This window comes from Serinus canaria, chromosome 1A, assembly GCF_022539315.1.
Source record: "Serinus canaria isolate serCan28SL12 chromosome 1A, serCan2020, whole genome shotgun sequence".
Classification (NCBI taxonomy): domain Eukaryota; kingdom Metazoa; phylum Chordata; class Aves; order Passeriformes; family Fringillidae; genus Serinus; species Serinus canaria.
Window position 1 is genome coordinate 48559036 of NC_066314.1, and position 19945 is coordinate 48578980.

Sequence of the window (19945 nt, forward strand, 5' to 3'; positions counted from 1 at the left end):
TACATATTGCTCTAACATATCAGTCACTGTTTTCAGACAACAGAGTAGTAATGAGTCATTCAAGCATTTTACCTTCATTTGTGTTTTCTTTCCTCCTTGTCCCCAGCTTGTTGAGTTGTGGGAGGAACTGCTTCCCTGAGAGCCTGCTGTGTTCCAGACTCCTCCCTCCTCCTCCTCTTCCCAGCTGGAATGACGTGTTCCTGTCACTGGCCCATCACTCTCTCCCCAGCCATCTTGCATAGATTTAGAACCTTTAGAAAAACAAACAAAAAAAATAATCTCAAAAGCAGTCTACAAAACCATGCAGCTGGTGAAACATTGGCTGAGATCATCAGAATCGCAAAGGAATTAAAAAAAAATTCAAAAATGTGTCTTCACTCTAACAGCTGCAAAAACGTGCGCATGAATTCCAAAACCCAAGAGATTTGGTGGCACGTTCACATGTCATGTTGTGCAACTATTTTAAAGAAATGTCAAACCTTTAAAGATATAATAGCAATAGGGACCTCTTATACAGATACCGCTGCATTTAAAAGGCAACCTACTATTTTTGAGTGCAAATGAAAGCCTTCAAAGCACACACAAAAACCAGGGTTGCTGAAGACTCTGGTTCATGTGGTTTATCAATTAATACCTCGCTCAATTTAAAACCTTAATACTCCCCTTGCCCGACACTCTTCCATAAAATTATGAAAACAACTTTTAGGAATAACAACTAAGTAGAATCGGAAGGCAAACACCCAACATGTCTGAATATAAAAAAGTCAGGAATTGCAATTAGTCTACCATGGGGATCTCTACCCTGACCATAATGAAAATAAATACAGCAGCATTTTATGGTGGTTTAAGAGATACCCTAAAATGCATCATAAATAAATACTCAGATATTTTAAAGGTAACAGCTTTTTAAAGTCTGTTCAATTGGGTACTAAAACTGAGGGCTGCTTATGAAACATACTGGTCCAAGTGAAAAAAATCTACCTCACGGCCCTTTAATCCTGCTACTTACAGAGAAAAGGCTACAATAAAGTATTATGACTACAGAATCAAGAACATATCCTGGAAAAATTATACTGAGTAGTCCCTGCAGCTTTCATTTATTTCTTGTGACAGTGCTTAAGTATATACTATGCTACTACAATGACCAGAGATTATTTTTCTGCACTGACAGCTCTCTAGGACTCTTGAACATGAAACTTTCACCAGAATATTCTTATGCAATGCTGGCAGAACTACATAAATGTACTTTTTTAAACAGGTAGATACTGATCTATGCTTCCTTCTTTAGCTCCAAACTGATTTTTTCCTTTTTCTGATCACAGCTGGTCTGTATCTTGTCCTTAGATTTTGCTCTAGAGCTGGGGACAGCTCACATACAGAACAGCACGTATAGGTTGCAGTTCTTTGGTTATGGCACACATGAAGACCAGTCATGGTAAGCAAGTGACCATGTACAGTATTAAATAACTGCATTAAGCATTAACCAATCAACAGAATTTTCAATGGATCAGTTTCAGAAGTTCTTATTTTGGTCATATTTAGGTATCTTTTTATAGATAAAAGAAGACCGCCATTTAAAATCAGCTTCGCATCCTCAAAATGCCAAGTCTGTGCGGCAGGCAAGGGAAGCCTCTCATCCACAAAAGCCTGCTGTAACAGTAACACTAAGGAAGCAAGCTTTTGTGCTTCAGAAATGGCCAAATTATTTAATTGGTACCGGAGAAAGGGAGAATGACCCAACAGCAAACTATCTACACAGCACTTCATTTCAAACTACTACATGCTGCAAAAGCAACATCTGAGCTGGAAGCAGTTTTACAGTGGGTATCATCAAGTCACATTTAGTAACACTGGCACATCATCAGTAGTTTCTGCAGGAAACTTCACATTCAAATGTTACTGACTTTGGCAATAACATTGCTTTTGTTTGTTGTTTCTTCCTTTAAGAGAGTGAAATAAAAATGATACAAACAACTTACATCATCAAGAATAATACCCACAAAAACTCTTAATATAGCAAAATCTTAACTCTGAAGTAAATTTTCAAAATATTTCAACATCTCATACATGAAAGACACTGTGGTAGGCATTTAGGTTCTACTACAAAGTGCAGTTTTTAAGAGTTACAATTTTTCTCACACAATTAAAAAAAACCATTCAAAGCCAAATTACATTGTCAAAGCATAGATAATGATGTGATGGCCTCCACAGTGAAATTTGTCAGTAATATGCATGCCTTTTCCGGATACGATCAGAAAAGGTGACTTATCATGTAACAAGTGGGCAGCCAGAGAAAAAGAGAAAAATACACATTTCCTTACTGTGTTTCAGCATTTCCAGAATCAGAGCTGCTCATTTAATTGCTTAGTTAGTAAAAAATTTCCTACCTTAAAAGACAAAGTTTCAGTCATTTACAAACACTTAATACTTATCCATCAAAACCCTATTAAAAATATTCAACACTGCTTTTAGGCCTCAGATAACAATTCCTCCACAGGTGACCTATGTCAAAAAGGCCAGACACAAAAATCTCCAAAGCAATTGCAAAGAAACTGGTATCTGGCCCATACTCACTAGATTTCATGGCATTCGGGGCGTTGGAAGGTGCATTCCCCCAGCCTGTAGTCGATGCTCCTGGATCATCTACTTCACCCCACCCGGGACTGGTTTCATTTGGCTCACCCCAGGCGGACGTACCATTATCTGGAGCAGGTGGAGTGCTTTTGCTCCAGACTGCACAAAGGAGAAAGAGGTTTTATTACAGACCATTCAGACAATGAACTGTTTACTGCAGTGCAGCACCACTTCTTTAATTTACTGCTTCGTTCATCTTGTTGAGTACTCTGGGTTCTCAGCAGCGTGAGTACAACAGAATTGACAATCATTCACAACTAATTTAGAGTGGGCACTGACCTCCAGGGATGAAAAGGAAGAGAATGCTATGATGAGTAATACTCTTCTCCTAGATTAAACATGAACCCATCATGTAATACTGTCCTCCTATCTGTGAACTTTTGTGACTAATTACAAGCATCTAACTTAGGGTTTTATATACTGACTATAGGACATATTTGCAGTACATATTATATCAAGACAGAATTCTTTCAAGTGTCTTTGAGTCAGAGGAAAAGATTATCAACAACAATTTCTTAATACATTTCCAGGCTATATAACTTTTTCTTGTCCTTATTCCAAAGAAAATATTTCTCCAAGTATTCTTTATCATACAGCAAAGCCAAACATGCCTAAAAAAAAAAAAACTGTCACAGACATATTAAATTCAAAGTGTTAACTGAGTGTTTCAGAGCAAAATGTTTTTGACTAAAAATAAGTAAAGATTTTCTCCCCATTTCTCTAATAATTAAATATAAAAAATCCTATTTAGTCCAGAGAAAGGGAAGCTTAGGGAAGACCTTACTGCTTTCTCCAAATAAGTCAAAGCAGGCTGTAGCCACACTGGGGGCAGTCTCTTTTCCCAAGTAACAAGAAATAGGACAAGAGGAAATGGCCTCAAGTTGCACCAGGGCAGGTTTTAAATGGATATTAGGAAAAACTTTTCACCAAAAGGATTGTCCAGCACTGGAAGAGGCTGCCCAGGGAAGGGGTTGAGTCACCATCCCTGAAGATATTTATAAGACCTGCAGATTTTTCACTGAGGTACACAGATTAGTCATGGACTGAGCAGTGCTGGGCTTATTAAGTTTATGGCTGGACTCAGTCTTAAAGGTTTTTGATTCTCTAATTTAACCTGATCTTCAGAACTCAAGTTGAATATGCATATTTGCCAGCTAACAAACATTTCCTTTCCTCGCAATGTGACCAGTATTCAGACCACAGTTACTGAAGCATAACAAGCAGAGGACTGATGGATTCAAATTTTAAAGACACTTTAAACACAGAACCAAATATTCAAAAAAGAATTTGGTTTTCTTTATAGAATAAAACTATCAAGAATTAGTGGCTACAAGCACCTCTCTTATGCATTAAAGTTACAAGCAAATATAGGAGCTTGCTGAAAAAAGGAACAAGACTAGTACCTGATGCTTGTGATTTGCTAGTCATTGGAGTAGGCAGGCTCTGCTCCCGTGGGGCCTGTCCTCCTTGTGAGTTCTTGTCCCACAGATTCACATTCTTGTAGTTATAACTGCTAGGATCTCCCCATGCTGAAGTGCCATCATCAATATCCATTTTTCGACTGATTGACTGTGGAGAAGGCTCTTCCCAGCCACTAGGCTCCTCCTCTTTGGGGGCAGCTGGCTGTGGTCCATTGTTCCAGTTTGGGTTTGGAGGCCGCCCATTACTCGGAGTTTGGGGCGGTGGACCCCAGGAACCAGAAGACTCCTGCTGTTGCTGCTGGTGCTGTTGCTGCTGCTTGTTCCAGGAGTTGGGCTGTCGACCCGTCTCGTTCCATGTTGAAGTTCTTTTACAATCGTCCCATCCACCCTTTGAAGCAGAGCTTGTATTTGCACCATTACCCCAAGTTCCAATCTCATTTTGCCCACCTTCACCCCAACCAGACACTGGCTTGTTTCCTGCACTTTCCCAGTTACTGTTTTTTGTTTGGTCAACTTCCTCTCCCCAACCGTTCTTTCCAGAAGACCATCCTTGATTACTTTGCCGTCCACCCCACGCCTGATCCTTACTGGAGCTGTCATTCCAAGAGGAAGATGATTTTTCTTCTTGCCTTCCTCCTCCCCAGTTAGAAGAATTGGAATTCTTATAGTCATTCCATCCTCCAGTATTTTTGGGGTCCTTCCACTCCGTAGGGGTTGAGAGCTCACCCCATCCAGACTTGTTTTGATTGCTTTGGCTGGGTACGTCGCCCCAGCCCCCTGAGTTCTTTGTCTGTGTGGCAGAGCTCTCCCACCCCTCAGTTCCTTTATCAGACTTCCCCTCGGGTCGTGGCATCTCTTCAATATCCCACACGGTATCTTGCTTAATTTGAGTCTGGCCCCAGCCGGTGTTTGAAAGCACTCGGGGGTCCAAGTCAGTCCTGCTCAGCAAAGTCTGCAGGACTGCCTGGCAGTCAGGATGCGTAGGCCTGTATGATCGGCGTCCAGAATTGTGACTGTCACTACTTCCCGCTTTGTGGTTGCTTCCAGTGCTTTGACCTCCAACCTCACTTCCTGCAGAGCTAGAAGATCTTCCCCAACAGGGAGCCTGGGAATTGCCTTGGTTTTCAGGAAGAGGGTGGCCTTTTTGATTGTCCCATGCTCCAGTGCTAGAATTTGGTTGGTTTGGACCACTCCACTCTCCAATCTTCAGTTCATCAGACCCAGACAGCTGTTTCCATTCTCCCTGAGAGACCCCAGATGTTAATTTGTTCCCTTCACCCCATTTGCTTTCATTTGCATGCTGAGGGCCAAAGTTCCAAGACCCACCACCCGTAGACCTGTTATTGTTATCCCAAGAATCACTTCTTGACCCATTAGATTTTTGAACAGAAGCTCCTTTCCAGGAGTCCTCTCTATCCTTTCCATTGTTCCCATGGTTTCCAGAATTGCTCTGCCCAGAGACTGTTTCAGTTCCAGAAGACCCCCTAGCTGTACCCCAAGACCCAACACTCCCAGTCTTTCTTTCTCCAGTGCTTTGAGAAGGGATGTCAGTGCTCCTGGAAGGGTTCCCCAAGCCCATTTCAAAGGGCATTCCCTTATTCTCCATAGGGTTTGGTGAACTTAAGTTCAAGGAGTTAGTGTTTCCATTTTTTGGTCCATCAGTGTTATGAATTTGAGCCTGTTCTCTGCCAGAGACAAAGTTAACACCCGCATTTTCCATCTTTGACTGCTGTTCCCTAGAGGTCTGACCTACTGTGCTAATCTGTGCATTGGAGCTACCACTATCAGATTCCAGAGTTCCTTTCCTAGAATTGCCCTCTTGAACCAGTGCTGGCCAAGCAGATGGGTTGCTATTTGGGTTAAAGTTGCTGAAACCAGAACCGGAGCTGATTCTGTCTTGTCCACTCAAGTTCCTCCAATTACCTAGTCCATTGTTACTCTCGGCAGCAGGGTTGGAAGATTGAACAGATTTAGCCTTGGGATCAGATTTCCAGGCCCCAAGATTACATTCGTTTCCAGCGCTTCCAGACTGGCACTGGCTTCCTTTTCCTTTGTTACTAGTGGTGCTTCCTGGCAGAGCGTTCTTCTCCAAGCCAGGGTTTGAGGCACTGTTGTTATCGGTGGTGTTTTCGGAAGAAGACTCAGCATCTTTGCTGGCAATACAAGGCCACTCTTCCATGTCAGACCCGTCTACAATCACCTTGTCCCAGATGTGAGTTGGGTTGGCGTTGGTGCCGCTGTTGGAGGAGGCGCCAGGACCCCAAGTGGAATTTGCATAATTTGAAGCAGCAGCACCTCCAATTGCTGAATCTAAAAGAAAATAAACCAACAAAGTACCCAAAAGGGTCATTAGTAATCTGGATTATTTACAAGCACAGAACATCAGATTTCTGACATCAGTTATCCCACTTGCAGAGCATAAACTCCATAGTAACAGCTGCAGCAGTATTCATAATTGAATGTATACTGTTACTAACAGTACTGCTCATATGACTGCTTCCATGAAAATACGGTCAACAGATGAAAAAACTGGGTAACTCCCCTCCCAGACTCAATTCTTATGTTATATATTCCAAAGTAAAGACCACAATTTCTGGTTGCTAGTACTTTCAACAGAAGGTAAGATCCGCTTTCAGTGCCTGTCTGAGGCTTCCAGTTCATTAGCTTAAACAATGAACATCCAATGAATGCCTTCTGGATCACCCTTCACTAAGGGCCACCAATGAGGATCCAGACTTTACAGCAAAGGTTAAAAAACTCCCTTGTAAGCTTTGAATATTGATGAACAGTAGTTTGTCTTCAACCACTAAGTCCCACCCACCAAGATCCAAAAAGATCAAGCAGTTCCCAAGTACATTCTGTTCCTTCTGTTGCTTTAACCTCAAATGCAAACTGAACAATAGCAAGGAAGTATGACTCCACTGATATTTTTATCCGTCTATCTTTCTAGCACAGAGTAACCCTTTTTTTTTCCTTCCAATTAAAAAACTTTCTGATTACACAGATCACAGGAAGAACTTCAAGAGGACAGACAAAGACAAGCTCAAAAGACTGCCAGTTTGCAATGTTTTGAACTTAGAAACGGTTCAGCCAATAAATGATGCATAGGCAGCTCTGAACTTAGCAAGTTCTTCAAATCAGTGAATTGAACAGAACATTTAATTTCTGTTTAATTTAATGTGAAGATGTTCTAAAAGTATTAAGACTGGGGTGCTTGCTCACATATAGCATGCTAAGACACAATTTAATGGATTGTTTTATGAAACCAGCCTTCCCTTGCTGTTTTTGACAGTGGCAATAATCTTAACTATTGAAAGACTTTCACCAATAAAATGTCAACCTTTTTGTCCAAAACTGTTTTGTATGTTCTTAATTACCATCGGTATTGGAAGAATTACATAGAACACTCATCATCTCAGTTTCCTGCATAGTATACTTGGTGTCATCTTTCAGGGCACTAGATTTACCAAAAAATTTCAATCCTGGTAGAAAAATGTCAAATGTGAAGAAGGATTGCATGTAGACTTTTAATATTAAATCCTCACCAACACCACCTATGACCATCTGGTGAATATAAGAACGTGACCAAGTAGGTAAGCTGCATGATCTTTCCCATTGGGAACCTGCTTTTGTTTCCTTTCATGTGGCATGAATTTAACCACAGCATCAGTGCATACATGCTCGAGCAAACTGGGCCAAAACTGAAGTTCAGTTTGTCAGCAGCCAGGTGTGAGGTGGGATCAGCAATGTACGAGGCCGGTAACACCGCACTTCCATAAGCACTTTGATGAAGCACCTAAGACAGCCCCAGTGTCTCCCTTGTTCACCTGCTCATTCCCACTCCTCTGGCACGCCTACACTCTCACAGGGTAGCATCTCTGCTCCCATTGATATTCAGTTGAGTGAATGGGTAAAAGCCATCTAATTGGCTTTAAAAACAATCCTGATTTAATTTTAATGCAAGTCAGATCCCCAGCCCAGTTAACTTGTTATGGTGCAGAAAAATGCATGGGGTGAGGCAGGTCTCAAGGACTCATATCTTTCCTGGCACTCCTGACTTATATCAGGATAATGCAACTAACCACTGGATAATACAGCCATGTAACCTCCTAGTTGTTAATACACCATTAAATCAAGAGTGAAAATATGAGAATGTGTAATACCAAATTTCAACCACAGAAAAACAAAAATTAAGTTTTAAACAAATACATACAACTTAAGAAGCCTCTCAAAATACTTCAAAATGGTCCTCATATAGTACACCCAACAGCAAAAAAATGTTGCTCATGAGAAGTTTCGAAAATTTTTAGAATGCTTCAATAATACAAATTTTTCTTAGTCAATCTACTATAATACCTGAGAAGGCATACCAGTACCAGGATTTTATATAGGAACCATAGACTTCAGTGCATGTTTTGTTTCAGATGTTTTATCAAAATAACTTCTCTCCAAGACATCTGTTTTTAAACTGATAAGGAAAAAATTCTGCCATTGTAGTTAGACATTCACCTTCTCCTTTATTAAATAGCACTTATAAAAGACAAGATAAATACTCTGTCAAACAGGGATTCACTACAAATGAATTCAAGTAGTGAAGCCTCAAACAAATGGAATTATTACTTTTTCTAGAATCCTATTTAATAAGGACAGCCATCCCACCTAGCTCACTTCATTCTGTACAAGTCACCTGCTTTTAATTCCAAACCACAGAGAACTAAAAAAAGTTTGATTTCCATGATGGTAAAAAAACATGATCCAATTGATCTGGCATGATTTTCAAAGAAAACTCAGAAATACTGGTATTGTTATTTTCTTCTTCTCGACCTTCAAGTATTTAATATTTCTTTTACAAAAATCCTTATTGTTAGAATTGAAGCTGTCCTTGACTTTGCAGGTCACCTACGTCTTTCTTTAGAAGGCAGATACTTTGAGTGGAATTTTGTTTGTTCTGCCATTAAAATTAAAAAAGAAATATTACAGCTACTGCAATTCACCAGGGGTCTAAGAAATTCAGGAGCAGCTTTAACTTCCCCATGCTCACCAAACAACCCTAAAATCAATTTATCTTCTGGAATACAAAATGAATGGAAAAGTGAAAACAGAACAGTCACCACTGGTACAAAAAGGCTTATTTGAGTATAAAAAATATTATCACTACCAAAAAACAGAAGTGAGGAGCAATAGGTCGCCTTTGTGTTTCATCCATCAAGATGTGACAGACACCTACCCTTTGCAGCCCTGGCATCTACATGCCTGTTTTACGAGATGATACAAAAATGTGACAAGACAGGAAATTCATGTCAAAGAAACCTGAAGAGCCATTAGGAACTACTCAGTGACAACCATAAAATGCTGTTTATTTATGCCTTGCATTTACCTTGCTGCAGAACATTTCAGCAACTATTAAAACCACTCAAAACATACTTGAAAAAATTAAACCTCTCGTTCCATCTAGTAGTAAAAATTATATCTATTGCTGCCAACAGAAGCCTGTACACTGAAACAGCAGAAGCTCCCCAAAAGCAACCTGAGTTTTGTTATATAATGACAGGCTTATGTACAATTTCTGCCATGCACCAACAACTTCCTTTAGTATCATTTATTATCATCACTTGCCTGTTGCAGTCCCACTGTCACTCTGCAGCAGTGCTCCTGTCACTGGTTGTGCGTTGCTTGGGTTTGCTCCGGGTGCTGCAGGGGAGGGAGGCCCTGCTCCACCCCCAAGGAGCATGCAGGATGGCGGAGGGGGCTGCCCACGTTTCAGTAACACTTTGTGGTCCTGCTGGCAGCGGAATCGCGGCGGCACCTCCCGAGGCATGTAGCGGGCGGCGCTTGGCGGTTGTCCGTTCGGCACTGCCACCCTTTTGGCATTGTTGCCACCATTGACTGGTGGCGATGGAGAGTTGCCAATTGGGCTGGCAGCCACTGGTTGGCTTAAACTTGGTTTCGTCACTTCGGGCACTGAAAAACAGGAAGGATGAAAATCAGAAGTTTTTCCACTTAAATCTGTGCTAGCTACAAGAACTCACTGTGACTCTTTGCTTTCATTATTTAATCTCTTAAATACTGTGCAGCTTCCACCTTCTCAACAACCAAAAACAACTTAAAGAAGCAGGAACAAGCAGTAGCAGCAGACCTTTTTGCTTCCATGTGCAACTCTGTAGTCTAGGATGGAACTCTATGTTCATCAATTTTGCTATAAGCCTAAAACTTCCTGCAAATGTAAAGCTGGCAAAGAATATACCCTAGACAGTGACTAATTTTAAAATATGAACATTAATGGCTCCACCTTCCCGGTCGTCAACTGGTTTTTGGATTGTTATGCATCATCATGTTTATGGGAAATCTGAAATCAGAACCCAAGTTTTCACCTGTTTGCTAGGCCGCACAGCCACAAACAAACAGAAAGATGGGAAATAACCTGCCTCCTTTTGGATTCAGAGGTAAGAAATACGAGTTGTCGGTGCTGCTCTTCAGCAATGCAGTAATAGCTGACTCTCACCCAAAAGACAGTCTTAGACAGAGCAACTGTATTTGGTTCACTTAAGGTTGCCCTGCTGGTCACCAGGCGCTCCTATAAGCAAAGACAAGCTGCTCCTGAGGACTATTATGTACTGAAGAAAAAAACCACAAATCCTTGAGGAGCTAACACCATTACAAAATTTGCTCAAGAGACTCTAGTCAAACTAAGCACAATTAGTAAACCTTTTACTCTTACAAATGTGAGATCAACACAAGTGGGTGTCTCTTTGGCAACATGAATGCACTATTTGCCACATTTTATTTCCTAAGGTTTTTCTGATTTCTCTAGATAGCCTTCATTGCCCATACCCCAAAAAGTTCTTGTTAGCCATAAAATCAAGTTACTATTTAGTGCTTTTCTTTCACTAATGGCAATTTCCCCACAAAATTTATCAAAAACTGATAACCAAAGCAAGATTAAATATATTTTTACAACAGCGAAATTATTTAGTTCAACTTTCAAGATCCTCAGTCATCGGTCCTGTCTCCTCAACTGAACTTTTATGTGCCTGAATTTAAGTTTCCAAACCCAAGTAATTTTCATTCATTTTGGTACCTCTCTATAAGCAGTACTTTTGCTGTCTTTCATTCCCTTTACAAAGGTGGTTTCAGTCTTGGTTATTTGTCTAAAACCACTGTAAAACTGAAAACTGAGTATTTCAGCTAACCTATCTTGTCCACAATCCTCATTTTTTTCTTCAAGTATTTTGATGTTGACAACACATCTGCAGAATAGTTGTAGCTTCTCCATTTTAATCACCTCAACTTATTTCTTCTGAATACTCATATTCAGTGTTTCATCTTTACTCATATGTCCCCTTCCTTTTCTAACAGTTTTGGTAAAGATCTGAATCTTGGCTCAAGTCAATAAAAATACTCCTTAGGATCAAAGATTCTTACCTTTGGTTTTTTGATCTGGGACCTGCAAATTAAGAGCAAGAACGTAAATAGAGTATTCAGCAGTGCAAAACAAACATTGAACATGTTGTGCTAAATCACAAACATAATATAGTAGCAAAATAACAGAATTTGTTGTTGAACAAAAACAACCGATTAACTATCAAAGTCTAAACAGTATTCCTAGTTATATATATACACACATATCAAAGGTTTTCAAAGTACTACAACTGCTATAATAACTCTGCCTGATGCAGAAGTCCTGGCACTAACAACAATACTTCACTCATGATTTTAAGTACTCAATCCTCCTCCTCATCCCAAACATGGGCTTCCAAAGCACAAATAAACACGTGCTATAGCATTACAGTTTGGAGATGAAGTATTTCAGTTAAAGAGTAACAACGCCTTCCTTCTGTTGAGAGTATCCTTACAGTAGACTGTTGGGGCCTGAAGTAACCACAGCAGTCTGTCTCTCTGCCATCTTCCCATTTCACCTTTCCTGGAACATCTCTTCCAAGGAGAAGTAATTCTAAACCTTACTGGATTAATTTCCACACTTACAAAGAGCACCAGCAACACTTATAAAGTAAATCTACTGAAAGCAACAAGAAATCCATCACTGAAATGAGCATTCATGATGGCCAACAAACTCAATATGGGTTTGTATTTGTATCTGTACACTACATTGTTTCAGCATAGCAGATTTCAAGCTACAGCAGTGGCAAACACATCACTGGTATATTCTCTGGAATAGTGTGTATTGTAGCATTTTTTGAACCTGTCCATCATGAGTTCCACTACACAATAATGAAAAAACCCTAAAGATCATCATGTGTCAGATTCTATGACACCTATTCTTAAAAGAAATTGCTGAACTAGACCATATTTCTGGAAAGCACACAGCAACAGTATAGAATAATGAAACCACAAGTAAAAAGCAGTTGAAACTAACCAAGCCAGAACTCCTTTGTATGGTAAAGAATAAAAACACAAACTGCACTAAATTGCTATGGTATCGTTTACTTTGGAAAGATTAAAACTGCAATATGCTAAGTGGAACATTCACTAAAATACAAAATCTTAAGCATGGTAACCACACAGACATACACTATCCCAAAGCCTCAAGGACAATAAAAATGTATCCGTACCAGAACCATGTCTGTACCAAGCCACACATCAATTTTCAACTTCACTTATGAAAAATCCTGTATGCATCAAATTACATCAACTTCTGTAACAGCTGAAAATTCTGTTACACACTTAACTGACCCTGATGCTTGGCTACTAAAGAGGAAAAAATATTAATTAACACAATCTGGTAATGCTGATAAGTTTACTATAGTCATCAGTAGACACATTTAGTAAATTAGTAACTTGTCTACTTGGATAAAAACCATTTAACTGAATCCTTGAAAAATTATAAATGATAAACACAAATTACTTTAGACAAAAAAACGGAATAAAAAACCTTCTGCCTACAATGTCTCTCTCTCCTAGTCAAAATGATCTGGTTTTGTGATTGCTTTCATCTAAAATCCAAAAGCTGAAAAAAATATGACAATGTCTCATATTTACATCTCTCATCTCTCTTTGGGCAGCCTATGAGCATCATAGGGTGGGAGCAGCCACAGTAAATGGGAAGCTGGAATAAATCTCAGCCTTCTGAGGAGCTACCAAACAGCTCCCTGGACACCAACTACATGTATATTTAAGCTGTGAACTTGCTTGTATAACTTCCCTTAAAGTGATTTTTTTTTTTTTAACTTTATTTTTTAAGCTTCAGATGATCCAGACAGAACAATTGTTTCATGGTAAACAAACTTAGCTTAAAAACGGTACCCTGAAATCATTGCTGCTTATTTGGTGAACACCTCCACAGCCCCTAAGAATCAACACACACATTTATGTTTTGTCCATCTGGCTGCCCGCTTCGCTCTTCTTCTTACCTATCTCCAGCTATTACCGTCAAGTTTGGCTTCTAGGAGATTAAATTACTTAGTCTCTACCCTTCCTGAGAGTGTGGCAGAATATGTATTGAGCAACTCACTAGGTGAGAGACCACACAGGAAAGCTGGCAAATCTCTTCCATTCAAAGCACCAATTCCTCAGTAAACAGAGCACTGCTATCAAGATGATCAGTACAGCCTTTTCAAGTTTCCCTTTTATCACTGAATATCAGCACATAAACCTCAAGTCTTTACTCTTTATTCATAAGGGTTTGCTCTTTCTGGTTTCTACATATGTTTTTGGTACTTGAACATTAAACAGCACCAACACCGAGGCAAAAAGACAGAGAAGAGACCTTATCTGTAGAAATTGCTCTTTTGCACTGTTATTTGGGGATGTATCTTTTGCACTGTTACTTGGGGATGTATCATCTGGATGAAGACAGCTGACACACATTTATCCACACCCAGTTTAAACTGAGAGACTCAAAGTGGTGAAAAAGCTAGATTAAAAAAAGACTCTGGATACGCCAAGATTTAACTGAAGTTGGTGCTGTCTGTTCTCAGCAGAAACCCACAGAACGCAAGAGTGAACACTGTGATCTTTCATCACCTGATCAATTACTGAAGCAACTGAAAAACAGAGTACTGAAAGGAAGTAAAGCCTTTTGCTCTCAGTTTCACATAATCACTGACATTGGAAGGAACAGCCTCTGGAAATCTAATCCACAGTTCCCACACCTGTCCTCCACCTGGCCCCAAAAGGCTTCTCAAATTGAAACAAAATAATCAAAACTGGATTGCACAGGACCACGTGAAACTCAGTTTTGAGCATCTACAGACAGAGGCACCACAACACCTCTGGAAAACCAGTTCCAAGGGTTGCCCAGCCATGTACACACACAAAAAAGTAGTCTTTTTATGATTAGGCAGACTTTCAATACGTACATAGCACCTTATGCTTTGCCAGTGGGCACCGTGGAAAAGAGTCTGCCTCCATCTTTTTACTCCCTTCCACAAAGTATTAACATACATTGAGGAGATCTCCTGAGCCTGCTCTGCTCCATGAGGAACAGTCCTAACACGCCTAACCTCTGCTCATTTGTCAGATCCTCCAGTCCCTTAATCACATTAAAGGCATTTTGCTAGACTTGCTCCAGGGTGGTTGCACCTATCCTATACTGGGAGGCCTGGAAAGGATTTTCCTGGTAAAAAGCATGGATAACGTGCTAAGAGACTCAAGCTCCTAGGTCAAGTTAACTCCTAGAACGATTGTTCTAGAATCTGCCAGATGTGTTTTACAAAACACAGACCTTCTAGCACACCAAGTTTTAAACTTGTTTTCTTAGCAGAACCCATTTTTGGTGACTTACAAATTCTCCACAACTCAGACTTGAAATGGCAGACTTCAGCAAAAGTGCTATTAGCTACAGAAAATGTAAAATGCAAGTAATACTTAGCAAAAAACAAACGCAATCTTCAGTTGTAAATATTTCATATAAACTTCCTTAATGATTTAAAAAAAAAGGATCTTCCTGCTCTAATAAATATTTACGCAGTTTTACTGCAAGAATTGCAAAAGCCCATCAGTACTTCAATCCACAAACACCTCAAAGAAGTAGCAATTGTGTAGAGAGAGATCCAAAGAAGCCATATTAAGTAACTTAAATGCTTTGTATCAAAAAAATTTTTATTTTACATAGTACATAAAGGAGAAGAAATATCCAAGTTAAACACTTCAGTTCCAGGAAAAAGATGCAAAAAAGTGTCTTCAAAGAAGCACCACTCTAAGCAATCAATTTTGAAGTTAAAATACAAACAATTTAACACCTTCTTACCACCAATACTATTTATGTTTCAGCTGGATAAAAGAATTCAAATATCAAAACCCACCTTCTGAGCAGAGTCCTTCTTTTTCTTATCCTCTTTCTTCCTTTTCTTGTCTTCCATTAACTGTTCTTCCCTTTCTTGCTCCTTCTCTCTGCCAAAACATGAAAAGCAATGGTCTGAGTACAATCAAGTTGTGTAAGAGCCACACATACTATAAACCTCTTCCCTGCAAGGAAGACAGTCAAGTTACCAGATTCCTCTTATCATACTTCATTTCTAGCTGATGGTTTCGGTCAAACTGTGATATGAAAAGCACCTTCCAGCTCAGTATGGCCACAATCATGCCACACGCTGCATAAAGGAAAATTCCTTTTTTCAGACCAGGTCTGTTATGGCAGCTTCCTACATAAATTAATCACATGCCTGATAATAGAAAATATCTTCAAGACATTTTGGCAAAAGTACTCCTATAATTGGGTCATGCTATTACTTAACGAAGAGTCTCATGAATCTTTTCATATGGTAAAAAAATAAAAAGGGAAGTTGTAATTTAATATAAGATAGTTTGGTCTGATACAACATTTATCTTCACAAGGGGAAGAGATTATTCTATTGCCTGTAGCTATGTCACTTGTAAGAGACTAGAAGTGTCACATCAAATCAAACCTATCATTTATTATACAAATCTCTAATTTAATTTCTAGGCTATTGTATCCACCCACAGAATTTTTGTGATGAAACTTGTAATATAAATTACTTTCCAGGGAATCTATTTTTTCCCACAAGAACATTCTTTTAAAAAAAGGACAAAAAATACATGCAGCTGCTATTGTTGTCAAGCCATCATCTTGTTGCTATGTTCTGTATTAAATATGAAAGTACCATGGAACAGTTAATTTACTGCATACATACTATTGGCTGAGCTGTTTCTATGGTGAATCACATTTTTGTTAACCAATTCTCTTCACCTCCTTATAGAGAAATTTAAGGCCAAGTTTCCAGCTTACTTGGAGTAATTTCTTTTTATAGGGAAAGATTAAGACAAAGATCATTGATGTAAAAAGACGATTTGACAGATGAGGAGTAGGATCAGAGACTCTACAAATGGGAACCAACTAACAGCTATAATCCACACTCTTTAAGAAGAAAATTTTATAAAAACCAGAACAGTATTAAAAACAAAACCTGAGTTTATAACAGTACTGAACAATGTCTTGTATTTACACCTAAATCAAAGGACTTTTTTGACCACAGTTTAAAGAAATAGTTGAGATGGCTTTGCTGTCATGCTGTACAGACTTTTCCTTGAATTGCATCTATACAGTAAAGGTAAAACAAATGGCCTTCTTTTCATTTTCACTAATTACTCCAAAGTCAGAGTGCAAAGAGACATTTACACAACTGATTCCTATAAAATTATTTTGAGATGCTATGTATTAATAGGTTCCTGATTGAGGACTTCCAAGAACTCTCTAAATGACCAAGGTCCTATAGAGAGTAATAAATTACTTCATGGTTGCCTGAAGCTGCGCTCCCCTTCTTCATGGATGGATAAAATTGATAAGGGCAAGAGAGTCCTTAGAAATAACATCCTGAGATTACTACCAAATGCAATTACTACACTTTTTTCAGTGAAGCACTGGGGAGCTTGGTGTACTTTGCACTGTCTTAGCATTGAGACAGACTTTTTCATTTTCTTTGAGCCACAGTTTGTGAGCAAGATGAAAAAGCTCTCCTGTGACACCCTCATCATTCAAAGTTGCTATGACTTCAAATTATGTTTACTACTTTTATCTTGTCAAGTTATGTATGCCTTTTGGGCTGCCGTGCAAGTTACCACTATACAGTATATTTCCAAAAAACTTTCTTGCAGCAGGCAAATGTAAAAGGAAATGTCTCAAAAGAGCTGCTGAAAAATGGTAGGATCAAAATACCAAATGACTTCCATTAACTGCTTGGCACACAGGCAGCTTTCTACTTAAAAGCACTTTCCTTACTTTTGTGAGCAGATGAGAAGGGAATAGAAAAGAAAGTGAAAAGAACCACATTCACAATCACAGCTGAAACTATGGCTTACAGAGACATGCTGCCCTAAAAGGATTCCAGGACAAAAGATCCATAGCCTGAAAGTAATCACCTAGTTATGGTCTGCCTTTGTGATAAATTTAGGACATGGAGATTGCTATTGCTGCTGCCTTGTTTTTGATCTATGTGGATTAAGGCTGCAGAGAAGCCCTTCTGCTTTGCATGACAACCTCCCCTTCTGCTCTTTTAGTAGAGATTTAGTATTCCATTGGGTGCATCCTCAACAACCACAATACAGCAGCAACCAGCACTTGGTTTCCTTCATTTACCAAAACTTGATTTAGGCTTCAATTCATGTAAGCTCTACTAAGGTGGAAGGGACCTACACGAACACTTGGGCTACATCACACAGGAGACCACAGAGCCCCTGACAAAGCGCTGAGCGAAACCTCCCAAACACGTCAGAGGTACAAAGTTACACTTTCCAAATGACAGAGCAAGAACAGATACTACAGCCACACTAACAATGTATAACCACGGTGAAAGTTCACTGAACTAGAAGGGTAAGTATTGTTATTCCGGGTATCACGAGCACTGTCTTCCCAATTCTACTCTTCAATGCATTTCACTAACTAACACTTGTTTTATGATCAATGATTTTCCTCTTCAGCTGGATGAAAGATGCTTTTTGAATACAAGTTTAACTTGCAGTGTTAAATGTTCTGAGAAATTCAACATCAACAAAGCTTTCAATCACCTCCTCGATTTATTCCAGAGATAATGCTGCCCATTAGCATCTCATTAGCCAAAAGGCAGTTCTTCCTGGCCCGTTGAAAACTCAGGGTCCATCATGTGCTTTACAGTAAACAGCTGCTCACACTGAGGAGATCAACATGGGGAGAAAACCCATCAACTCCAAGCAGAGTGAATTTAGAGTAATACAATGGGGTGTGGTTCCGGGTTTTGTTATGAGCACACTGTAATTGGAACATGGACACACCACAACCCTGAAGAGGAAGTCAGCAAAACAGCAATCAGCAGCCAGCTTTTTAATCTAGTTTTTTTCGAGAAAGCATGTGTTGATCTAAAAATATTACCTAATAGCACTTTAAGATCTCCCACAAAATCTTAGAATCAACATAACTGCAAAGTATTTAAAAAGTATATTATAGATTTTAATTCCAAGTATTTAAAGTAAGGCATATTAACAGTTTACAAAATCATGAGAAACTGTAAATTGTAATCCAAAACGTTATCTTCACTCTAAAAAAACCCAAACAAACCCAGTATCTATGATGCATTACACCTTATCTATATTCTTAAAACAACCTCTTCTGGCTAAGCCAAAATAAATTATTTTAGAGAAAAGAATTTTTTTCCACTAGTTAACTAGAGACATAACAGAAAACAGTTGTGAAGTACATGTTATTAAAACATCCATGGGGGGGGGGGGCAAAACCAGACATTCAAAAAAAGTGTTCTCCCTCAAAACAATTTACCTGTTTTAAAAATTGTTAATTTCCTGTAAAATTCTAATACTAATTTTTCCAGAAAATTCTATTTTAGAGAGTTGTTCTGAAAACACGATAGGCTTATGGCACAGGTAGAGGACAGAAGTTGCCTTCAAAGCTCTTGCTGTCACAAGCTGAACTGTGAAATGAGATGACGTGCAACACACTGCACACTATCTGCTGCCAACACACTTGGATAGGCAGAGATAAAGTGTCTTGCAGTATTAGTCTACACAAACCCCATAATCCTCTAAGGTCACCCTCAAACTAAAACTGCACAAAGAAATGTACAAGTGAAATGTAAGAAATGAAAACTCCTAGAATGGCACTTTAGGGCATGCAACTCCCAGTTCCTTTCGCAACACCACAGGACCATGGTGTGAGAGTTTGGAAGTTCCTCACAGGTGAAGATGTGGACTACCAGTACCGTGAGTCCTCTTCCCTACTCCTGACCTCACACTTTACCTCATTTTCAGTGCAGTCAACTTGAGTTAGCTCCACGATGACACAGGAGTGGCAATAAGCTTCTACAGGTGAACCCTGTCCTCTGTGTTGTGATAAGCATAGGGCAATTTACAAACCTGCTTCCAAATTGTGAGCCAACTTGTGCATCTTCTTGCAGAACACTGGGATTCTGAAACCACACTTTGCAGGACCAGAAGCACTTTTCTATCTATATAGCTGCGACGTCAACAACCGCTACATTTTCCCTCAAGCCATCAGCCACAAGTAGCCAGAGCTAAAGGCCTTCACCATAAGCAGAGAATGATTTGCATGCACAGACCACTGTCACTTAGAAGCAAAACCTGAGCTATTAAAAACCTGAGCTCTTTCTTACAGATAAGCCTCTAGTGATCCAAAATATCAGACCACAAATATATTTCAAGTCTTTTGGAAACAGATGGAAAGACTCAAAACTTGATTAAACCAGAAATTTATCCAACAATAAGGTACCCAATATTGGTCAAGATTTGAAGCAAAAGGATTTCAAGTGAACACTAACTACAAGCCCCTAACTTCTCAACACTGCTGAAAGTTTTCTCGGTATTGTGGTAAGTTATACAGCCTGGATACCAGCAGAATTTGGCATCACACACTGGTGTCTCAGATGTGTTGCAAAACAGCTTTTAACAAGCTCAAGTTCAGGTGCAACTTC

The 19945-nt window shown here is 39.3% G+C and overlaps 1 protein-coding gene across 13 annotated transcripts in view; it reads right to left on the reverse strand.

Moving 5' to 3' along the window:
- TNRC6B (trinucleotide repeat containing adaptor 6B) overlaps positions 1-19945 on the reverse strand; it is a 133445-nt gene that overhangs the window by 39011 nt on the left and 74489 nt on the right. For all 13 annotated transcript variants that reach the window (XM_050982500.1, XM_050982503.1, XM_050982496.1 and 10 more), the window contains 6 exons: positions 15317-15404; positions 11478-11499; positions 9672-10016; positions 4038-6365; positions 2575-2733; positions 73-251 (listed from right to left, as the gene is read on the reverse strand). In XM_050982500.1, the coding sequence (XP_050838457.1) occupies positions 73-251; positions 2575-2733; positions 4038-6365; positions 9672-10016; positions 11478-11499; positions 15317-15404 (3121 nt within the window). The remainder of the gene's footprint in view (positions 1-72; positions 252-2574; positions 2734-4037; positions 6366-9671; positions 10017-11477; positions 11500-15316; positions 15405-19945) is intronic.